We start from the raw sequence: 19377 nt of genomic DNA, 5'->3' as shown, positions 1-19377 counted from the left end.
ATACTCTATTCTTTTTGTTATGGATTGTCTTAACGGTAGGTCAAGTAATAAAAACAGATTAAATAATTTAAATTCTTAAGTGAATCAGTTTTTCTTCCCTTTGTCCTTCTGTTCTCTTCTCCCTCCCCTCCCCCTGGAATCTCCCAGTCTGGTGGGCAAGAGTGAAAATCGAAAGTGAATTATGGGATTAGTGTTTGGAAAGAGTCATATGTTTGTTTTCAATGGTTTCCAAGTCAGCTTGTCAGAGAATGAATCTGAAAACTTTTCTTACAGGGTAATTGAGATACAACAGATCCGCTCACAGAGTAGTGGAAGGAAAAGATTAAATCAGAAGCTAGAGATTTCCTGTTTATTGAGGGCTGGTTCTCTGGCTTTGGAATTTTCCCAGAGAAAAAAACATTATTTCTGGACCAGCATACTCTCTCTGGTTTAAATTTAACAGCAACTTAGATATTGAGGTATGTTTATATATTTTGCATGTCTAAAGTCGTCTCTCTCAGGAGTGAGATAATTAAGTTGTACTCATTATCGGTTAATTTCCTTACATCCAGTGAGTTGGAGATAATGTATTCTAGATCACCCTTTAATTTGCACTGCTTTGTAACGTCTTGTCCAGACTCAGTAATCCCTTCCCTCAACTCACTGGAGTGGAACCTTTAGAGTTACAACAGAATACAACTAAAAATGTTCCTAGGTTGCCCTTGCTGGTATGGCTTGGTTGGTTGAGCGTCCTCTCGTGCGCCAAAAGGTCACTGGTTTGATTCCCCGTCAAGGCGCATGCCAGGGTTGCAGGCTCCATCCTCAGTAGGGAGTCTGCAGGAGGCAGCTGGTTGATGTTTCCCTCTCACATTGATGTTCCTCTCCCTCTCTCTAAAATCAATAAAAACATTTAAAAAAAATGTTCCTAGGTTGTACTGCTTATAGTTTAATTCTCTAAAACACTGGCTCATATAGAACTGTTTTTTGTTTTTTAATGACTTAAATAACATTTTAAAATTGAAGTAGCATGATGTCAGTTTTCCTAAAGCTGCTGTATCTCCAACCACAAATTAATAGCTGAACCCTCTTTGTAAAACAACCTTGAGGGGCAGTGGCTAGGTCACCATTTAGTACATCCCCGAAGGTAGCTATCATAACAGTTACCAGTAAAGGCTGTCAGTAGGAAGGTTTAAAAGGGGGAATCATTGGTCTCTCTTCTTACCCTACAGAACTTGTACATAGAAATCAGTATTGTTGTGGACCTATCAAGTTAGAATTTGCTTACCGGCATAAGTTCAGAGCTGTGACTCTATGCCATTGTCACTACCACAGCTACTAATGAGTATAAGATTTTCATTTTGTGAAAGTTCTGTCAATTTAGATTGTGTAGCTTTGTGATTTTAAAAGTCACCACTAGATGGAGAGCTTTTTTGTTAATCTTTGTTAATCTCAAAGTTACAGTTCTCATTCACAGATACCGTATTTGCCTATTTGCTGAGATTTATTTGTAACCCCAGAATCAGAACTCGCAGCCCTTCACAGTCATTTCCAGACATAAGTGGCAAAGAGTGAGTCTCCCAGCATGCACGAGCCCAGCTCCAGTTGAGCAAGGCGACTCTCCGCCTTTCGTTTGGTGCTCATACTGTGACCAGACATCCTTTTCCTGGTCTGTTTAGTTCCACTTTTTTTGCATTTTTGTGCTTTCTGTTGGTGATTTCACTGTTTAAAATGGCCCCCAAGTGTGGGGCTGAAGTGCTGGCCAGCGTTTCTAAGGGCAAGAGGGATGAAAGTTAAATGTTTTAAACAAGCTTCTTTCAGGCGTGAGACACACAAGTTGTGTTAAAGAAACCTTAGTATATACTGTTGATTCATTAACACGTGAAACAAGATTATGTATTGATTGGGCGACAGAAATGTAACCAGAGGCTCACGGGTTTTTTATGTCCTGGGAAGCTGAACAATGGTCTAAAACGAACATGTTAGAAGAACTTGATAATTCTAAGAAGAGAGTCTTGTTTTCTGCTATTTTTGACAAGTGATAGAGGCTTAATTTTGTTGTTACTGAAAACCTAATGGGATGTTTAAGGTAAGGGGATCATTAGGTATCTAGGTACTCTACACCTTGTGGTCGTTCAGTTCTGTCTCCATTTGTAAAGTACACCCAAGTTGGTGTCACAGGCATTGGAAACCCAGTGCATTCTAGGGAAGGCTCTCTTGAGATGGAGCTGCAGCTTAACCTTTCTGAGGCGCTGCGATTGGAGCCCCAGACCGCTGTGTGATTATTTGAACATCTTTGCCTGAATATTTCTCTCCCTTCTGTGTGCAGTTACCCGGTTCCTCCTCCTAAGGGAATTATTAACCTGAAGTAGGCGAACAGTTCATGAAGGAAGCCCTGGGCTGTTGAAGTCTCTGCATTAAGGTTCCTCTAGTAAATGAGTTTTTTTCTTTTTTTTTCTTTGAGGTAAAGAAATGTAACTTCATATATTGGGCAAGATTCTATTGGTTTCTGTATTGCAGTGGAAAGAACACTTCGGAGTGATTTAAATCGAGGTGTGTGATTTTCGTTAGTCTCAGCATCACTTTCCTTCTGTGGAAATAGGGGATCCTGTCTGTGTTCGGGAGGATGGGAAACCTGTGTTCATTCTCACACCTGGTGAGAGTGCAGCGTATGGTGATGGAGACACAGTTTAGGGGCAGTGTGCTGTGGGGCATCAGGGTGGGTCAGGAATTCTCTCGTTACTTGTCTCATCGGGACTGTCTTTGGACATATTGCAGAAGTCGGGTCACTTCTCTAGTCTTGACCTTGTACCCTCTTTAGTGACAACGTTTTCCTACCCACTCACACTTGGACTGTCTGCACTCTTCTGGCCTTTGGGAGCTGATCCCATATAATCAGGAGTGTTTACTTGCTGACTGACTAATCACTCTGTGGTATGAATCCTTGCCTGTCATTTGTGTTTTCAGTTGTGAGTTAGGAATGAGATGGCCTCCTGTTACAGGAGCTTCAGACGTCACCGTCAGGAGGGAGAAGAGAGAGGAGACAGGCAATCCCCGATATACTCCCTTTTGAGGGAGGCTTAGGTTTAGGCCTTTTTGAGAAAGCAGCTGAGGAGGGGGGCACCTAGTGTGCTACAGAGACCTCTTCAGATGGCCCTACTGCTCTTGGGGGCAGGTGGGGGCGATTCCTGGATCTTGGGAAAGATTATGGCTGGTGAGCTGTGCTAGGCCCTGGCTTTCTTTTGCCTCAGTCCAGGCTCATGAACCTGCTGGGCCCATGCCTGTGCTGTCCCACCTTCAAGACCACCCTTGTTGCCCTTCATTAAAATTCCTCCTGTTGGAAGCTAATTTTGACATACTTGATGTTATTTCAATTGATAAATAGTCTTCAGAGAGAAACATCCCTTTTCTGATATTCTGAGCAAATCCCTGTTACTTTTATGTCCTGTAATAACATTTCTTAGAAGTTACTTTAGAGGACCGGTCAGTGGTGATTGTTGTCCTCAGATTGGGCCACAGTGGGTGTATAAGGAGAAAGTGTGAGGTCTGCTTTGAACCTACTTGAGAGTTACTGGTGTTGGATTTTTTTGTTCACTCGTCATGTGCCAGATGTTTTACCTGGGTTGGAAATTGCGCTCGTAGGTAGAATAAGGATCTGGAGGTTGGTTAGGTGTCCACTTGATGTCCTTTTATTTTATTTGTAACAATTAATACTCTCTTCTGGGATCAAGGCTTCCAGACCTTTCAAACCTGACCTGTATCCAGATTTACCCAGATTTCCCAGTGGGCTCAGGGGACAGTCTGAAGCCTCAATGGAGCCATACCTCCTGGGCAGGAGGGAGCCAGGGCAGTCAGTCCACTGGAGAAGCAGTGCACCAAGGAAGAAGGGTGCTGTGGGTCCCACTTCTTTGGCACGTTTAGGATCATCCCAGTGCCCTAGCTGCTTCCCGAGCTCACAACCCAGGACCTCCAGCATTGACTGGGGCACATGAGGACGCTGAGGCCCGCACTCGAGTGCACTGCTGGCTCCAGGTGTCGTTTCTGCCGTGGGGCTTGTCCAGCCACTACCTTGTCAAGTTAACCTGGCCAGAGTCTGGGGCTGCCTGTTCTGCTAGGCCACTGGCGACAACACTCAGCTCCCCGTGGGCCGCTATGCACCCCTCCACGGTCCTTAAGACGATCTGGAGTCTCCGGTCCAGGGCGAGGAGGTGGGGCTCTGTGAGGACGGGAGCGAGCTGGTCCTCTAGCAGGGACTCCCGCATCACGTCGCTGAGTCTGTAGTCTGCTTGGGCCAGCAGCTGCAGGTGCAGAAGCGTTTTCTTTTTAATCCTGGAAGGACAGAGTCATAGGAGCCAAATAAGCATATGTAAAGAAAATAACTTACCTGAACTCACTTTCCCCACAAAAAGCTGATGTTCTGAGAGCCTCTGCCTCGGTCTCTTCTCAAGCACATTTTAAGAAAAATCAGATAAAAAAGGAATGAATAAAAGATGAGCCAATAATTTTCAGCCCTTTCCCAGTTGCCTTTTGGTCAAAGGCCTGCTGAGCCGTTTAATAATTGTAATGCCACCCGGTGATGCTGGACCATATGCATCTGATGTCGCTAAGGGAATCCATAGTGATCATGAGGCCACGGAGATTTAAAGCTATAAGAGGTTTTTAGTCATGAAAATGATGAAGTTCACCATCTCAAAAGCTCTAGGCACTGCTGGCCTCCCAAGTTGTTTCTTGGCAACTTGATGATACTTCTCAGTCTGAGATTCTCAGATCGGCAGGATGAAAATGGGGTGGGACTGACTAACTTTAGGATTCTGATTTCTTTTCACGTGGGAATCTGACTTGAACTCAGAAGCAGCCTAACTGTCCAGCTTTTGTCCTAAACTGCTTGCCCTACTCAAGAGGAAGGGAGGCCAAGAGGGAAGCACATCTAAACTAACTTAAGAGGTGGGTAAAGAAAATCCAGGCTTCATTCTGGGTGTTCCAGCTGAAAATGAATGAGATGGCTTTGCTAGGCGTGAGTCCCATGTTCCTAATTAGCTCTAACTGCAGCTGGACAATTCCACACACCCGGTGAGACCAGAGAGCAACAGAAGTGGGTTAGAGATTCTCCAGAGAAATGGTGGCCAGGTGAAGGTGTCAGTACTTCCTTTCCATCTGCCGTGGGCTTATGGGACTGGAGTCAGCATTTTACTTAGATGGTGATCAAGTAGTAATATTTATGAGCTTATATGAATGCTGGGCAAAGCGGAGTCTGATCAGTCATATCAAAGGCAGGCTCTGCCAGAGTGGATGAATGTTACCTGAGTGGGCTGAAGATTAAAGTTCGTGATTGAAAGGTTTAAAAAAAAAAAAAAGATCCTAATTCATCCCATGCTGAAAGATGAAAGAATCTGAGACGATGTTGGGAGAAATTCTGTCATTGGTAAAAATAGAAAAATAAAAGATCCTAATTCATCCCATGCTGAAAGATGAAAGAATTTGAGATGTCGGGGGAAATTCTGTCACTGGTAATTCCTGTCATTCCACCCACCCATGTCCTAGACCAATGAAAACCAAGTAAGGGCCTCAGATCTCGCTTGCAAGCAGGATGACGTGTCACGCTTGTGACCTGCCCGAGCTGAACGCCCACCTGCAGCACTGGGAGAGTGGCGACAGGATCGAGAGTTCGTCATGGGAGTGCCGTCCAAACCTAGGAGGAGAAACAGGCTTTCGTGGGTGGTGGGTGGCAAGCAGCATCTCCCTCCTAATGTTTTTTCTCCTCTACCTCGGCTATTTTTTATTTTTATTTTTTTAAGCACAGTTTGGGGTAGAAACATGAGGGATCATGGCAGCTGCCCCTCCAGCCCCTGTCCTCAATCAGGTCACAAAGCCTCTGTCCAAGGGTGTTAAAACCAAGCAATCATTCACTCATTCACTTGTTCACCAACTACTGAGGACGAGCCCCGGGCTCTGCCTCCAGCAGTGAGCCCTCGAGTGAAGAGCGATGGCAGGCTCCAGTCTATTTCGCTAGTGTTCTCAGGGTAGAGGAGAAACGGATGGTACTTAGCACCCGTCAAGAGAAACAAAAAACGAAACAAGTAGGGCAAGGAGACGGGGAATGTGACCAGAGCCCCTCATTCCTGGGCTGCTGGTTCCCCTGAGCAGCTGCAAGGGCCATGGCTGCCCAGGAGGAGTGGTGGGACACTTACCCTCGGGCATTGTCAAGGTGAATAAGGAACCCGTCATCCCCAAATTTGGTGAACATCTCATAATGGTGACGGTCCATATTTCCTGTAAAGGAGGGAGACGTTGGAGCTAGGGCCTGTAGGCTGGGGGCAGGTGCTCCTGACCTGGTTTGTCTCCAGCGCATGGAGGCCTGTTAGTTCAGAAGTGAGTCTGAACCCAGGCGATGAGGGACATTGCCGAGGGAAGCTAAACAAGCCAACACACCCTAGGGGGGACTTTGCAAATCTAAGGCTTTCACTGTTTCCCCCAACCCTCAGGCCTGGGTAGTAAGCAGACACAGGTTAACTTCCCCGGGGTTAACACCGAGCTGGGGTGGGTGCTGTAGGACTTCAGGTCTGCGCCTCTGTGCGCCGGCTGCCTTCATAACTCTCACTAGCCTTCCCGTGTCCCCAAGGAATGTGAAGGTGAATGACCAGCCACTTCCCAAGGCCTCCCCCCCCCCGCCTCCCATTCACAGTGCACCCTCCTTTCCTCCCTGGTTTCCCTTCCCTTGGTCAAGGGGGTCAGTGACTTCAAACCTGAGGCCCACTAGGACCTGGCTTGCAGGCTTATGTCCCTGCCTTGGGAGTGACATCCCCTTGCAGGAGGGGAGTATGTTAACTTCTAGCCTCTGGGGCCTCTACCACTTCTGAAGCCATGGGCGGTATGGGGTTAGTTCAGTCCTCATGGTCTGGGTTGTAACTGGTGCCCAAGGTTGGGGAGAATCCCAGAGCAGCAGCAGAGCCCCCTGTGCCCGGGCTTGGGGCATGGGACCCACCGATGAGGAAGTCGAAGATGGCCATGTCGATGACGTTGAGCAGCCGGTCGCTGCTGTTGTACGGGTAGATCTGTTTCACTGTGTCGCAGTACAGAGGATTGACCTCCCACCTGAGGGGGAGAACCAGTCCTGGGGCTGGAAGAGCCAAGATGGCAAGGTGTTGGGGGCCCTCCTCACACCGCTCCCCACCCCCAAATCCCTAATCCTGCCCTGGGCATGCAGGTGGTAATGGGACATTTGGGTGGGCCCTGGGCAAAGACACGGGAGGACACAGATTCCATGTGGTGAGAAGGTTCGGAGTCCTTTCAGGACATGTCTCCTGAGCATCGGCTGTGCTGGGTGCTGGAATGATGGCTGGGCCACCATGCGACAGAGGGGAGACGACAGGGCAGCAGGCAAGAGCCTGGCTCCGTGTCCCTGGCCTGCTTCCTTCCTCTCCAGGTCCTCTCACCAAGCCAAGTCTTGAGTCCTGCAGTTCTCCTGAGACATTCCTCATCCCCCACTCAGTCAACTAATATGAACTGAGTACCTACTACGTGCCAGGGAGTGTGCTAAGCCCCAGGGATACAATGGTGGGGTCCCTGGCTTCACAGGCTTACTCAGGGGGACCAGTTGTCTCTCCTGCAGGCTCCTGGTGGGCGTCTCCGTATCTCAGCAGGCGTTGTGCTGTGTTTTCATAATCTGGCTACCTCTCTGACCACCCAGCCAGACCACGGAGCATCTTGGGGGGGAAGCCTGTGTCTTTCATATCTGTATCCCCTAGCACCTAGTGTTTGGCACATAGTAGGCTCTTTATAAGAATGGACACCAGCTAGGTGGTCCCAGGATCTATATGAGACAAGGATTTATATGAAATGAGGAAGGAAGACTGAGGTAGCTTTTGGGGTACAAACACCAGGCCGACTCCAAGTCCTTGGTATAGGACTGTGTTCACTCTCAGGGACTAATGTGCACGGCCCTGTGGCCAGGGGACCAACTCACTCCTCTTTTCCCACCAGCGAGTAGGAGCGGATCCAGGGGTTGGGCACAGACAGCCTGGGGGCCAGGTTGAGGGACGGCAGGAACGCGGAGAGGGAGCCCTCCAGCAGGTGCGGGTTGCCGCAGACCGCGTACTCCGTCTTGCACATGTACGGACACTTGGCGAAGAAGCACACGTTGCTGGCTGCAGGACGGGGCGAGAGAGGAGTAGGGGACGGGCTTTGGAAGTAGACCATCTTCCTGCCCCAAGAGCCCCCGGGAGGGAAGGGAACCCCCAAACGCAAGCTGGGGGCAAGGCAGAAGGAAATGCTCCCTTTTCCAGAAGGTGAAGCTATTAAACCGAGCATCCTGAGGACTAACTTTCAAACGTCTCGGAGCAGAGGAAGCGTGGGGCCGGCCTCACTGCATCCTGTCCATAGGGTCAGTGTCCCTCATTTGTCTGGATAGCACCTGATTCCAGGGAGGCTGGCACTGTAGTTGGGTGCCCGCCCACGCGAGTTAGCATCTCATGTAGGGCCTTTCCCACCCCCAGTTCCTCTTGTGTGAAGCTCAGGTGGACCAGGGTGGGGGTGTCGGATGACAACACACCCCCATCCCAGGAACGGACGTGGTAACTAGCAGGACACAGCAGTGCTGAAGGTGACGGCGGCCACATTGGCCTATCCTGTTCTTAGACCCAGAACACAGCTCTGGCCAGAAATCTACCTGGAGAGACAAAGAAGACGCTCTGCAGGATCTCATTCTTGGTGACCTCTAGGATTTCCTTGGTGACATTGACCAGCCTCCCCACTGTTGGTGGCACCCGTCGGAAGTCCAGGATCCTGAAAGAGAGGGAGCCCTGTTCAGATCTGAGGGATGGTCAGGGAGTTAGGTGGTCACCCATTAGAAATAGACTGGTTTTTCTTTTCTTTCTTTTCTTTTTTAATATATCTTTATTGATTTCAGAGAGAGGAAAGGAGAGGGAGAGAGAGAGATAGAAACATCAATGATGAGAGTCATTGATCAGATGCCTCCTGCATGCCCCCGACTGGGGATCGAGCCCGCCACCTGGGCATGTGCCCTGACTGGGAATTGAACCCCGATCTCCTGGATCCTAGGTCGACGCTCAACTGCTGATCCACGCCCGACCGGGCTGGACTGGCATTTCTGACCACACCCAGTGCCCCCTCATTGATGGCCCTTGCCGTCAGTGCCATCTCCTCGGGGCCAGACCCTACCTGTCCAGGTGGAAAGCTGCGATCTCAGCGTTGTGTCTCTGAAAGTCAATGAAATAGAAGAAGTCCGCGGGCGTCTCCTCATCTCGCTGCTGTCTGAAAAGAAGGGAGGAATCATGCCCTGGACTCAGACTTCGGCGGACAGCCCGAGAAGACAGCTGAGAAGCATGACCAGAGGGAAAGGAAAACAGCTTTTTGCTTTTAATGTATGCATAGGGGATTGCCTTATTAGCGGTGGTTCTCAAGGTTACCTGGGCTTTGGGGTTCTGGGGGAACCATCCCATTGGACTCTGAGGGTGGGACTCAGGCACCAGGATTTTTCAAGGCTCCCCAAGTGATTCCCACAAACATCTGATCTATTGCAAACCTCTCTGTAAAGGGTTCTTTTGCCAAAGCAGTGCAGGGCCTGGAACTAAGATTCTGTATTTGGTGCTCATTCCATGAGGCTCCACCCCCAGACCCATCTACTGGGCCATTCATTCCATGGTCCTCTCAATTAACTGAACATTTGGAACCTGAGTCACTCTATGGATCCCACTGGAAGACAGGGCATTCTGGAGGACAGCATGGCTTGGGTAACGGGAACTCTCTTAGGGCCATTTTCTCTTATGCATGTCACCTCCGTGAAGAACATAAGCTTCAGGAGTCCCCAGCCTGTGGGCTGCAGACCCTTTGGGGGCCAGGAATCCATATGTACACCAAACTCTGTGGGCTGGATACATGTTATTTCACCCAGGTGCTACACAATGTTAAAGGTGTGTATTTGCTATTGTTATAAATAAAATAGAAATTGATTTAGAAGTATAACTGACATCACAGTAGCCTTTTTCGTTGCCTAGTTTTTTTCAATCAAAACAAGCATTATTATGTAGAGGTCTGTAAAGGGTCCTAGCCCAGGAAACAAGTGGATACGAATTATAGTGGTAGAGTGTGAATTTAGCAACCCAGCTGCCGGGGTTTGAATCCTGGCTCCACTTTCTGAAGCTGGAAGGCTGGTGCCAGCTGGCTTCTCCAGGCCTCAGTGTTGCCATCTGTAAAGTGGATCCTTTAACAGTACCTGGCCCATAAGATTATTGATGATCCAGAGATAATCATATAATCTGTGTCGCGTAGATACTAGCAAAGACCTGAGAAGGACTAACTCTTATTATTTTCACCAAAAAGTTCAATGCGTGGACAGATTGTTCAAAAGACAGTCTATAGATGACTGGCTTGAAGATGTTAGACCACTTTTACTAATTTTGGGTCAAAACTCCCCCAGGGCCGCTAAGGCTGGGTATGGAGGCGAGGAAGGCAGTCACTTACCTCATGGGTTTGAACATGGCCTTCCCAAAGTCTGAGAATCTCAGAACCAGCTTCAGGTGGACCCCACTGGGTTTCACAACTGTGAGGGGGACAAGGGCACGTTAACAAGGTATTTGGGATGAACCACCAAGAATGGTTTAAAAATGCTGATGCCCAGGCCACATCCTATGTGACCGAATGGAAACCTGGGGAGGAGGCCAGGCCTCTGCACTGTTTGGGGCTCTCCAGGAGACTCTAACATGTTGCTGGGTTCAGAACCACTTTCCCGTACAGTTGCTTCTTAAATCTGAAATGCACTCCAATCCCTTAAGGATTTTGTTAAAATCCAGATTCTGGTTCAGAAGATCAGAGGGGTTGGGGGCTAAGATTCTGCATTTCTTAACAAGCTGCTCAATGACAAGATGACGCTGGTTCCTGGACCACACGCTGACCAGCAGGGACCTACACATGAATTCCCCTTAAAGGGCTCTTCTGGGGGGAGAGGGGGATGCTGAATTCTCAAAGATTAGGCAGAAAGAGTCACGCCCCTTTAACTCCCAACCAGGACCCCATGGAGGAGCTGCCAGGTCCTGCCCGGGGGTTCACACAGCTGTGGCAGGGAGGGCTGGGAGGAGGCAGGGCCAGGCCACTTACTCTGGGTGCAGTCACACGCCCCGAGCAAGGCTTTCTCATCCTGACTGTAATCTGTGGAGAAGCAGGGCGGTTAGAACATTCAGCAGTGTCGAGGGGAGCCTGGACTCTGGTTCGGACGCTAGAGGGGACCCCGAGGCAGCCTGGGGCCCTTGCCCATTCCATAGGGCATCTCCCGGGGCCCCAGTTGGCTGGAGCCTCTCTCCCTGCTCCACCCCAGGCCGCACGCTCGCTAGCCCTTCAGTGGGCGCTCCAGCAGCACCTGGTTGGGAAACCGATGGGGTTCTGTCTCTGCTAATAACCTGCTGTCGCCGAGACTGTATAGTGCTTGACAGGCAGGCCTTTCTGAGCCCCAGTCCCAGCAATGGTCCCCGGCCAAGCCGTTCAACCTCTGAGGCTCAGCTCAACCATCAGGAAAATGGCAATGAGGCTGCCACGTCGCAGGATCGCCGCGTAGGACAGAGCTGCCAGGGGGAAGACGGCGCTGGCTAACTGGTGGCGATCACCTTCCCTTAAGCGGACAGGACACCTCGGCTGCGGTAAGATTATGGTTGTCCGAGCTCTTTCAAAGGGAAAGAGTCAGTGCCTATAGTTTTCTCTTTTCTTACTTTCCTGTCTGTCAGGAGCCAGAGACAACCCTTTCCTACTTCGCCCCACAGCCGGGGCGGTTACCCAGCCTCTCTGGGGGACAGCCAGTCCCTCCTGCCTGACCCTGGGAGCCTCACCAGCACTGATGGTGGGAAAGTGCCTCATGTCGTGGAGGAGTTTGCTGACGACAGGACTGGACCGGGGGTACAGCCCGTGGCGGCTGATTCCCAGGTGGAACTGGACCCAGCTGGCCTCGAGGCGGAGCTGCACCGGGGGGTCCAGGGAAGTGATGTTCAGCTGCTCTTTGTATATCCTGTGTCGTCTGAAAGAGCAGGAGAGTTGTTTTTAAATCGGGGGGACACGAATGCAAAGACCCGCCGAGATACCTGGTCTGGACTCCCCGTTCATTCAGCAGGAGCATTAAGCACCTATCACGGTGGGGGGGGGGGGCTGTGTGGCAAAAGCGCCACGTGGTCCCTCCTTGCCCTCAGAGAGCTTACAATCTAGTGAGTGAAACAGGCAAGCAATTAACACAACACCATACACAGTACACAAGCGCCTAATGCAAACCGGGACAAAGCCTGTGAAGGGAAAACGCAGACGGTTAAAGTGAAATTAGGGACCGCATGTAATCTGGGATCTTAGGAAGTGATCCTGAGCCTCTTCGTGCACCTGCTCATTAAAAAGTCTGTGTCTTATGTTTACCAATATCTTCTGACCTAAGGAGTCAGGAGATAGGGGAGAGAAGGTAACTACTGGTGGGAATGAAAAGAACAGAGGGTGAGGGTCCTTAAGTAGAGCCGGAAACCGAGTGAGATTAATTGATGCGTCGTAGAGGAAAAGAATGAATTATTCATTTAATGTTCGTCCTGCTCAGGAGCTGCTGAAAGAACAAAGTAAGAGGCAGTGTCACTGCCACTGAGAGGGGCGTAGAGACCAGTTTGGGAGACAAGGCGTGCGTCTAGGATGATCAGAGCGACATGTAAGGCAGTTGTAAATCGACTGCTAGACACGTGGTGTGGACGAAAACACCTTAACGTTTTTGAGAAAGGAAAGATGATTATGTGACGAAGCAATCGGAGGAAGACTACGGAGGAAGGTGGACTTCAGCTGGACTCCCTGGGAGGCACTTGGATGGAAGAGATGTGGCGGGTGCTCTCGGATTAGGGACGATCTGAGCACTGGGAGAGGCAGGCAGGGACAGGTACACTGGGGATTAGGGAGGCAGGCTGAATCAGCGAGTGGTGGGCGAAAGACGGAAGCCTTCTGACTGGAAAGAGGGCAAATTAGCATGCTGCCATCTGGCCAGGTAAAGCTGACTATGGGGTCAGGGTTTGGGTGGAGACACACCCATATTTCTCCAACTGTGATACCACGCCTCTGAGGTCTGTGATGGCGCGAGTAACGAAGCAAACATGGCCGATACTCTTGCCGCAATGTTAAATTTTCTCATTGGATAATAGATTTTCAAATTACCTTTATGTTAAATATAGACATGGTATGGTGAAGAAGGAAGCCTGGGGCTCTACGAGCAAGAATCCAGACCCTCAGGGGTACAGGGTGTTTTTACTCTGCACTGCCCCTAGTGGAAGAGTTTGGGAAGTGCTGAATACCAACTTGGGTCATGAGTTCAAGCCTAACCTGCAAGTGAGCTGTCAATCACCTCATCCTCACCCCCACCCTCTCGCGCTCTCCTGCCCCTGTGTGAATAAAGTAACAGAGCATGGTTGTCCTTTTGGGGGTTTCCTGGCCAGGGTGAAAGTCAGTTGTCTTGAGGAAGGCGCACAGGTTTATAAACAGATGTGAACGAATGGATATCTGGCAGCTTTTGGTTGTGGCCTTCTTTTAGTACCTCCTCCAGGGCCCTGGTAGCCTCTGGGTATTTCTACTTTTGGGGACTTTCACCTCATATCATATCAAGCATATTAAAATCCACCCCACAATCCAATTTTTTCTTTTGCTATAATTTTTGCAAGATTCCTTTTATCACTTTGAATTCTGTTCTGAATAAAGTATCTAGTAATTTACGTGAGTCAGCACTGACTCGTGGTTTTACAAACAATTATATATTAATTCATTTTGATTTTGGAGTTTTCTTTTCATTTTTGAGCCAATACCCTTACTTTGTTCAGGTCCAGGAACATTTTAAAAACTGAGACTCTCTCCCAAGAGGAAAGTTTCCAGCTTGAGGTGGGGGAAGGTTTGAGTAATTGATACACTTGTTTAAGTGACACATTTTAAACCGCTTCAGCCTTAGGGCTTTATGAAAATCAAGGGAAAAGGCAAATGGTTGACTAGGTCAGTAGGCCTCCTGCCAGATTTTTATAACTACATTAACATTTATTTTTATTTGAAAAAATAGTCGGGCCAGGCTCTAGTTCTCAAGGCTCCTTTGAGGCTAAGACTCTGATCACTGAACTCTCTCGGGAGTCTGATGGAAAGATTGCGAAGTCCTGACCGAAGTTAGTCACCCTGAACTAGAGCCGCACTGAAAGTCAGGAGAAAGAGAAACCATTATGATGGGGAGGAGGGGTGGGGAGGGCTGGAGTTTCCTTAAGTGGAGCCCATAGCCCATGGATTCCAGCTATGATAGCAGTTGGGGTTACCGCATCCAAATAAAAAAACAAATGTGGCAAATTGGGGGCCACTTCTGAATAAGGACAAGTTACTCTTTAAGCATTCACGGTTAGCCCGGGCCACGTGGCTCTCTGCTGTGCTCTTCTGCCCTTCCCGGAGCCAGTCACAGCCCGGGGGAAGGAGGGTCTCGCAGCGCCCTTCCCACTTCTGAGCTGTCTCACGCCTGCTCTGGTTTGCGGAGATGGTGTCACCTCCCACTCTCCGTGGCCCACACGCCGTGGCGGGGACTGAGCCCGGCCATCTCATCTGCCCCTTGAGTTCCAATCAGGACCCTGAAATTCGTCCCCATGTCCGCAACAATTAGGGACTTTTTAAAATAAACAAACACAACCAGTTCCTAGGCCCACGTGAGCCAACGTGATAGATGCCTTTCTCAATAATCGTCACTGTCACTCAGTGCCTGCTTGAACCCTTGTTTTAGTTCCAGACAAAATGAGACTCGCTAGTTAGTTTGTTCATTTTCTCGATAACCCTACTTTTCTTAGTATGTTTCTAAGTCCTCAGTCCCTGTGACCGCAGCCTTCACCTCCAGAGCTCCTACAAGGGCCACCTCAAGTGCCCCCACCTCCAGCACAAACATTTTAGACCCTCCCAAATAAAGAGTACAGAAGCAAAAAAGGAGGCCTGTGTGGGGAACAGTGATGACAATGGCAAAGTTCCACCCCTGCTGACTTGAGGCGAAGACACAGACAAGAATAAGCACCGCGAAGCTGAGGAAAAGCTCATCAGAAGGGCGATCGTAGAAAAGGACATGGACTCTGGTGTCACAAAGGCCTGGTCCTGCCTCTTACCAGCAGTGTGCCCTGGAGGATGGGGCCAGGGGCCACTCCCACGCACACAGTATCTCATGCGAGCCTACAACCACCCCGCGAGATCCGTATTCTTATCCCCAGTTTGCAGATGAGAAGACTGAGGACAGGGCATGGCTTTCAAAACAGCAGTTTACCCCCTAAGCCTCAGTTTACCTATTATGGAAAATGGGGATGCTGACAGCTGCTTCTTTGTGTCATAGGAGTTAAGTGTAGTAACATCCAACCATAGAGTAGGCATCCAAGCATGGCTGCTCTTTTTTTTTTTTTTTAAATATGTTTTTATTGATTTGAGAGAGAGAGGAAGGGAGAGAGATAGAGAGACAGAAACATCCATGAGAGAGAACCATTGATCGGCTGCCTCCTGCACACCCCTCCTGGGGATCGATCCCCAAACCCTGGCATTTGCCCTGACCCGGAATCGAACCGGTGACCTCTTGGTTCATGGGTCGATGCTCAACCACTGAACCACACTGGCCAGGCATGGTTGCTCTCTTTAATTATTATTAGAGTTTGTGAAGACCAGACACCAGGTGGAGGACAGGTTTTCAAAAACACAGTTGCAGTGGGTGCGCAGACACATCCAGCTCTGCAAGCCAGAGCAAAACCCCTTGGAACATCCCACAAGCCGGGCGCGACACCTGTGTCATGCTGGTGCATGAGACACCGCCACCGTCATGCCTTCGCACGTCTGCAAACTGCAGGATCATCCAGGCGACCCGGGTCCTGCTGTAGCTTGTCTGCGGTCTCTCCATGTGCAAACGAAGCAGGGGCCGAGTGATCTCCGAGGCGGCAGAGAGAAGCGGTGGTTCCCGTCCTTTGAATGCTCAGGCAGGTCTGGCCTTGGGACATAGGAGGGGCGTCTGCTGGCATGGGGAGGGGTGGGAAGCCCGCAGCGGGGCACCTCAGGTGCTCCTGGTGGGCTAACTGGGGGCCTGGACCCTATTCCTGGGACGTGGGGAGCTGAGAGCATGTGGAGGGAGACAACCCGCGCCCCAGTCCCTTCTGGGACCCCGAGGGCAGAGCCTGGGGTGGGGTGTTAATTATCCAGGTGCTACAAGTAAGCCTGGCACGGCGGGGGGACAGATGCGACTCAGGGGGCCCAAGGAGGACCGGGCCTCCGTGCTCCTGGTCACTGGAACGCATAAGGTTGGTCCAAAGGCACTGTGTTATGAAGAAAGTGAACAAAGCAGCCCTGGCCAGTTTGGCTACTTGGTTGCAGCGTCGGCCTGAGGACTGAAGGGTCTCGGGTTCGATTCCCGCTCAAGGGCACGTACCTCAGCTGCAGGCTCCACCCCTGCCCGTCGGGGGCGTGTGCAGGAGGCAACCAAAAATCGAGTCTCTCGTGCATCGATGTTTCCCTCTCTGTCTCTCCCCCTCCCTCCCTTCCACTCTCTCTGAAAAGCGATGGAAAAAATATCCTCAGGTGAGAATTAACAACAACAACAAAAAACACACAAAAAACAAACTAAAAAGCACCATAGTGAACTTCTACGGAGCTGGGCTTTCGAATGAAATCGGTGCATCTGTTTGGTCCGTGTGTCTCTCAGGATCCTTTCTCCCGACATTTGTCTCAGAAAGAACATTTCTCAAAACAGGACAAAACTAGGACTATAAAATGAGGCGTGAGTGTAGCTATTTATTTAGAATGTGAAAAGATGTCAACAAATTACTAGTGCCTTGAAGATTTAGGCGCCTTTCTTCTGAGATTTCACACTAACGTGGACATACGTCTTGACGGTGACCTGCCTCCTCCTCCCCTCAGCTCCCCTCCCCACCCTACAGCCCTCTGCCCCCTCAGGGGGGGGACTGGGCCCTCGGCTGAAGCTCTGTCAGTCTCATGGCCCATATGCCTGTGAATTGTGCAATGCACAACCTGGAAATATCTGCTGAGCACCCAGCATGTCACGCTGGGCCCCACTGACTTAGGAAGTCAGGGGCTTTCTCTAATGGACCTTCTGGGCTCTCCTGGCCAGCACCTGAGTATGAGACCATCAGGACAACAGCAATACATGAATGTGACCGAGGCCATCGAGGCCGTGGGCTTTTGGAAATGCCTTTTCTGTCCCAATAGACTATTTCTGGGACCAAGCACTGAGTTCCTGCTGGCTGCACGCACTCACTGCAGAGTGATGTGGGCTGACCAGCTCGCCCCCTAATGCACCTTCAGCAGACCGGCTGCCTCATCACCAAAATCCTGGGGCTCATCATGAACAGGTCACAGAATGCCGACGTCTCCCCGCCACTCCACCCCAGTGGGCTCAGAGGGCACATGTCCTGTGTCATCCCTTTCTGTCCGTCTGCCTCCACATCCATTTTTACCTCTGTGCCCGGGAGGCCAAGGGAAGTCCACGGCAGCTGCGAGGCAATGTCAGCGAGCCAGGGCTGCGGTGATCTGGCGGACCCCAAAGTCAGTTTCCTAACTGCTCCTCATTTCCCTTCCCCAGACAGAAGTAAATCCACCCTCTGGAGCCTGCCCTTCAGCCCTAAAGGCCTACCCGCTTCGTTAGCTCATGGGCCAAAGCTCGAGTTTTAGGGGTAGGTGGCGGGTGACAATGCTGCTGTATCAGAAAATCAAAGTCACTCTTAGCGATGAGTCTGCAAATCAGAGAGAGGAGGGTGGGAGAGACAGGCCCCTCATCCCAAGAGCTGGGACTATGACTTCTGTTTCTGTACCTTCAAAAGAGCTTCCAGATCACTTGCTGAAGATGTGAGTAGGTTGGACGCCCTGGAGAAGAAGGCAAGAACGATCCCTGATTTAAGGGATCCCCAGAGTCAAGGCAGGGAACCAACCAGGTACCTTCTAGCTGGGCCACGTTTCCCAGATTTGATTCCCTGACATAGAGCTAAGCACCAAAAACGACTAACAATCATTACTGGTGGCACGCAAATAAATCTGGAAAGAGCTGCAAACTGTGGAACCTCTTGGAGAATCACAGTTATGTAACGGCCATAAAGGCTCTGAGAAGTCCTGCAGCCAGGCCTCCTGCTCAGAGAACATCTATAAACCGTTCCTTTACATAGCACCTGTTGACATACCCTAGATTCTGTGTGGCGCACAATACATTTTGGGAAACACTAAGTATTGACACTAGACAAAGAAGCCCTTCAACCTAATTGTGATGTGATGATTCATAGAGCACGGGTCCCACAGCTGCAGACTATTTTTTTCCACAGGGAAACAGCCTCCCTGGTGTAGACCAGAGGTTCTCAATTCAGGGCAGCTTCACACCTCAGGGGTCACAACATTTAGAGATGTTTTTGTGTCATAGTCATAGGGGGAAAGTGCTAAGAGATGCTGCTAAACACTCTCCAATGCACCGGAGAGCCCAGCACATCAATTTATCTGGCCCTGCATGTCAGTAGTGCTGAGAAACCCTGGGCTGGAGCCATAGACTCAGGAGCAAATAAAGCACTTAATCCTCTGATGATTGACCCGAAAGTGGCTATGATGGATTCTGGACTCTGTGCAATGTAGTACTTTCCATAGATAGCATAAGAGCTTTCCTCGGGGCCTCCTAAGCTCCTTCTCTATCTTCAGCATGGCAGACCTTGTAAATGTTGTTTAGTTGTTCAAAAAAACACAAATGTGAGTCAGACTCATTTAGTTGTCAGACCAACCTAACAAGATAAAACACAAAACACACGTGTTACTTGCAAATGATGCGATACTGATCCACTTAAATGCCTTAATTTTGGTTCCTGTCATCCTCCAACTGTGCAGCCCTGAAATAAACAAATACCTGTGCACACCCCCCGCACACATACATACACATTACACACACACTACACACACACACACCACACACTCACTCTCTGTTAGCAAATGACACTGACGAATATGTGCCCTTTCTCTTCTACCATTTTCCTGACTGCAGGAAACAGCAGTACGCAGAGTGGACCAAGAGAAAGGAGGCGCTTTAAAAATCCACACCCCAGCCTGGCCGGCGTGGCTCAGCGGTTGAGCATCGACCTAGGATCCAGGAGATCGCGGTTTGATTCCTGGTCAGGGCACATGCCCGGGTTGCGGGCTCGATCCCCAGACCGGGGTGCATGCAGGAGGCAGCTGATCAATGACTCTCTCATCACTGATGTTTCTATCTCTCTCTCTTCCTCTCCCTTCCTTTCTTTCTGAAATCAATAGATATATTTTAAAAAAAAAATCCCCACCCCAGTCCTCTAATAATCAAGGGTTTACCAGAATACATTTAGTCTGAAAAGTGTTTGAACTTTGCCTTACAGCCTGTCACACAGGCCT

General features: G+C 49.9%; 1 protein-coding gene across 1 annotated transcript in view; it reads right to left on the bottom strand.

The window, feature by feature from the left end:
* Positions 1-1819: 1819 nt before the first annotated feature.
* The window catches only part of FAM20A (FAM20A golgi associated secretory pathway pseudokinase), a 28129-nt gene continuing 10571 nt past the window's right edge, over positions 1820-19377 (bottom strand). The window contains exons 2-11 of the mRNA XM_081116022.1: positions 11811-11995; positions 11089-11139; positions 10456-10534; positions 9154-9246; positions 8642-8757; positions 7940-8120; positions 6959-7068; positions 6165-6246; positions 5606-5665; positions 1820-4305 (exon numbers count right to left, since the gene is read on the bottom strand). Of these exons, the coding sequence (XP_080972148.1) occupies positions 4041-4305; positions 5606-5665; positions 6165-6246; positions 6959-7068; positions 7940-8120; positions 8642-8757; positions 9154-9246; positions 10456-10534; positions 11089-11139; positions 11811-11995 (1222 nt within the window). The 3' untranslated portion in view covers positions 1820-4040. The remainder of the gene's footprint in view (positions 4306-5605; positions 5666-6164; positions 6247-6958; positions 7069-7939; positions 8121-8641; positions 8758-9153; positions 9247-10455; positions 10535-11088; positions 11140-11810; positions 11996-19377) is intronic.

The sequence above is a fragment of the Miniopterus schreibersii genome, assembly GCF_964146895.1.
Source record: "Miniopterus schreibersii genome assembly, chromosome: 16".
In the NCBI taxonomy this organism is placed as follows: Eukaryota; Metazoa; Chordata; class Mammalia; order Chiroptera; family Miniopteridae; genus Miniopterus; species Miniopterus schreibersii.
This window is presented reverse-complemented; position numbering and strand designations above follow the sequence as displayed.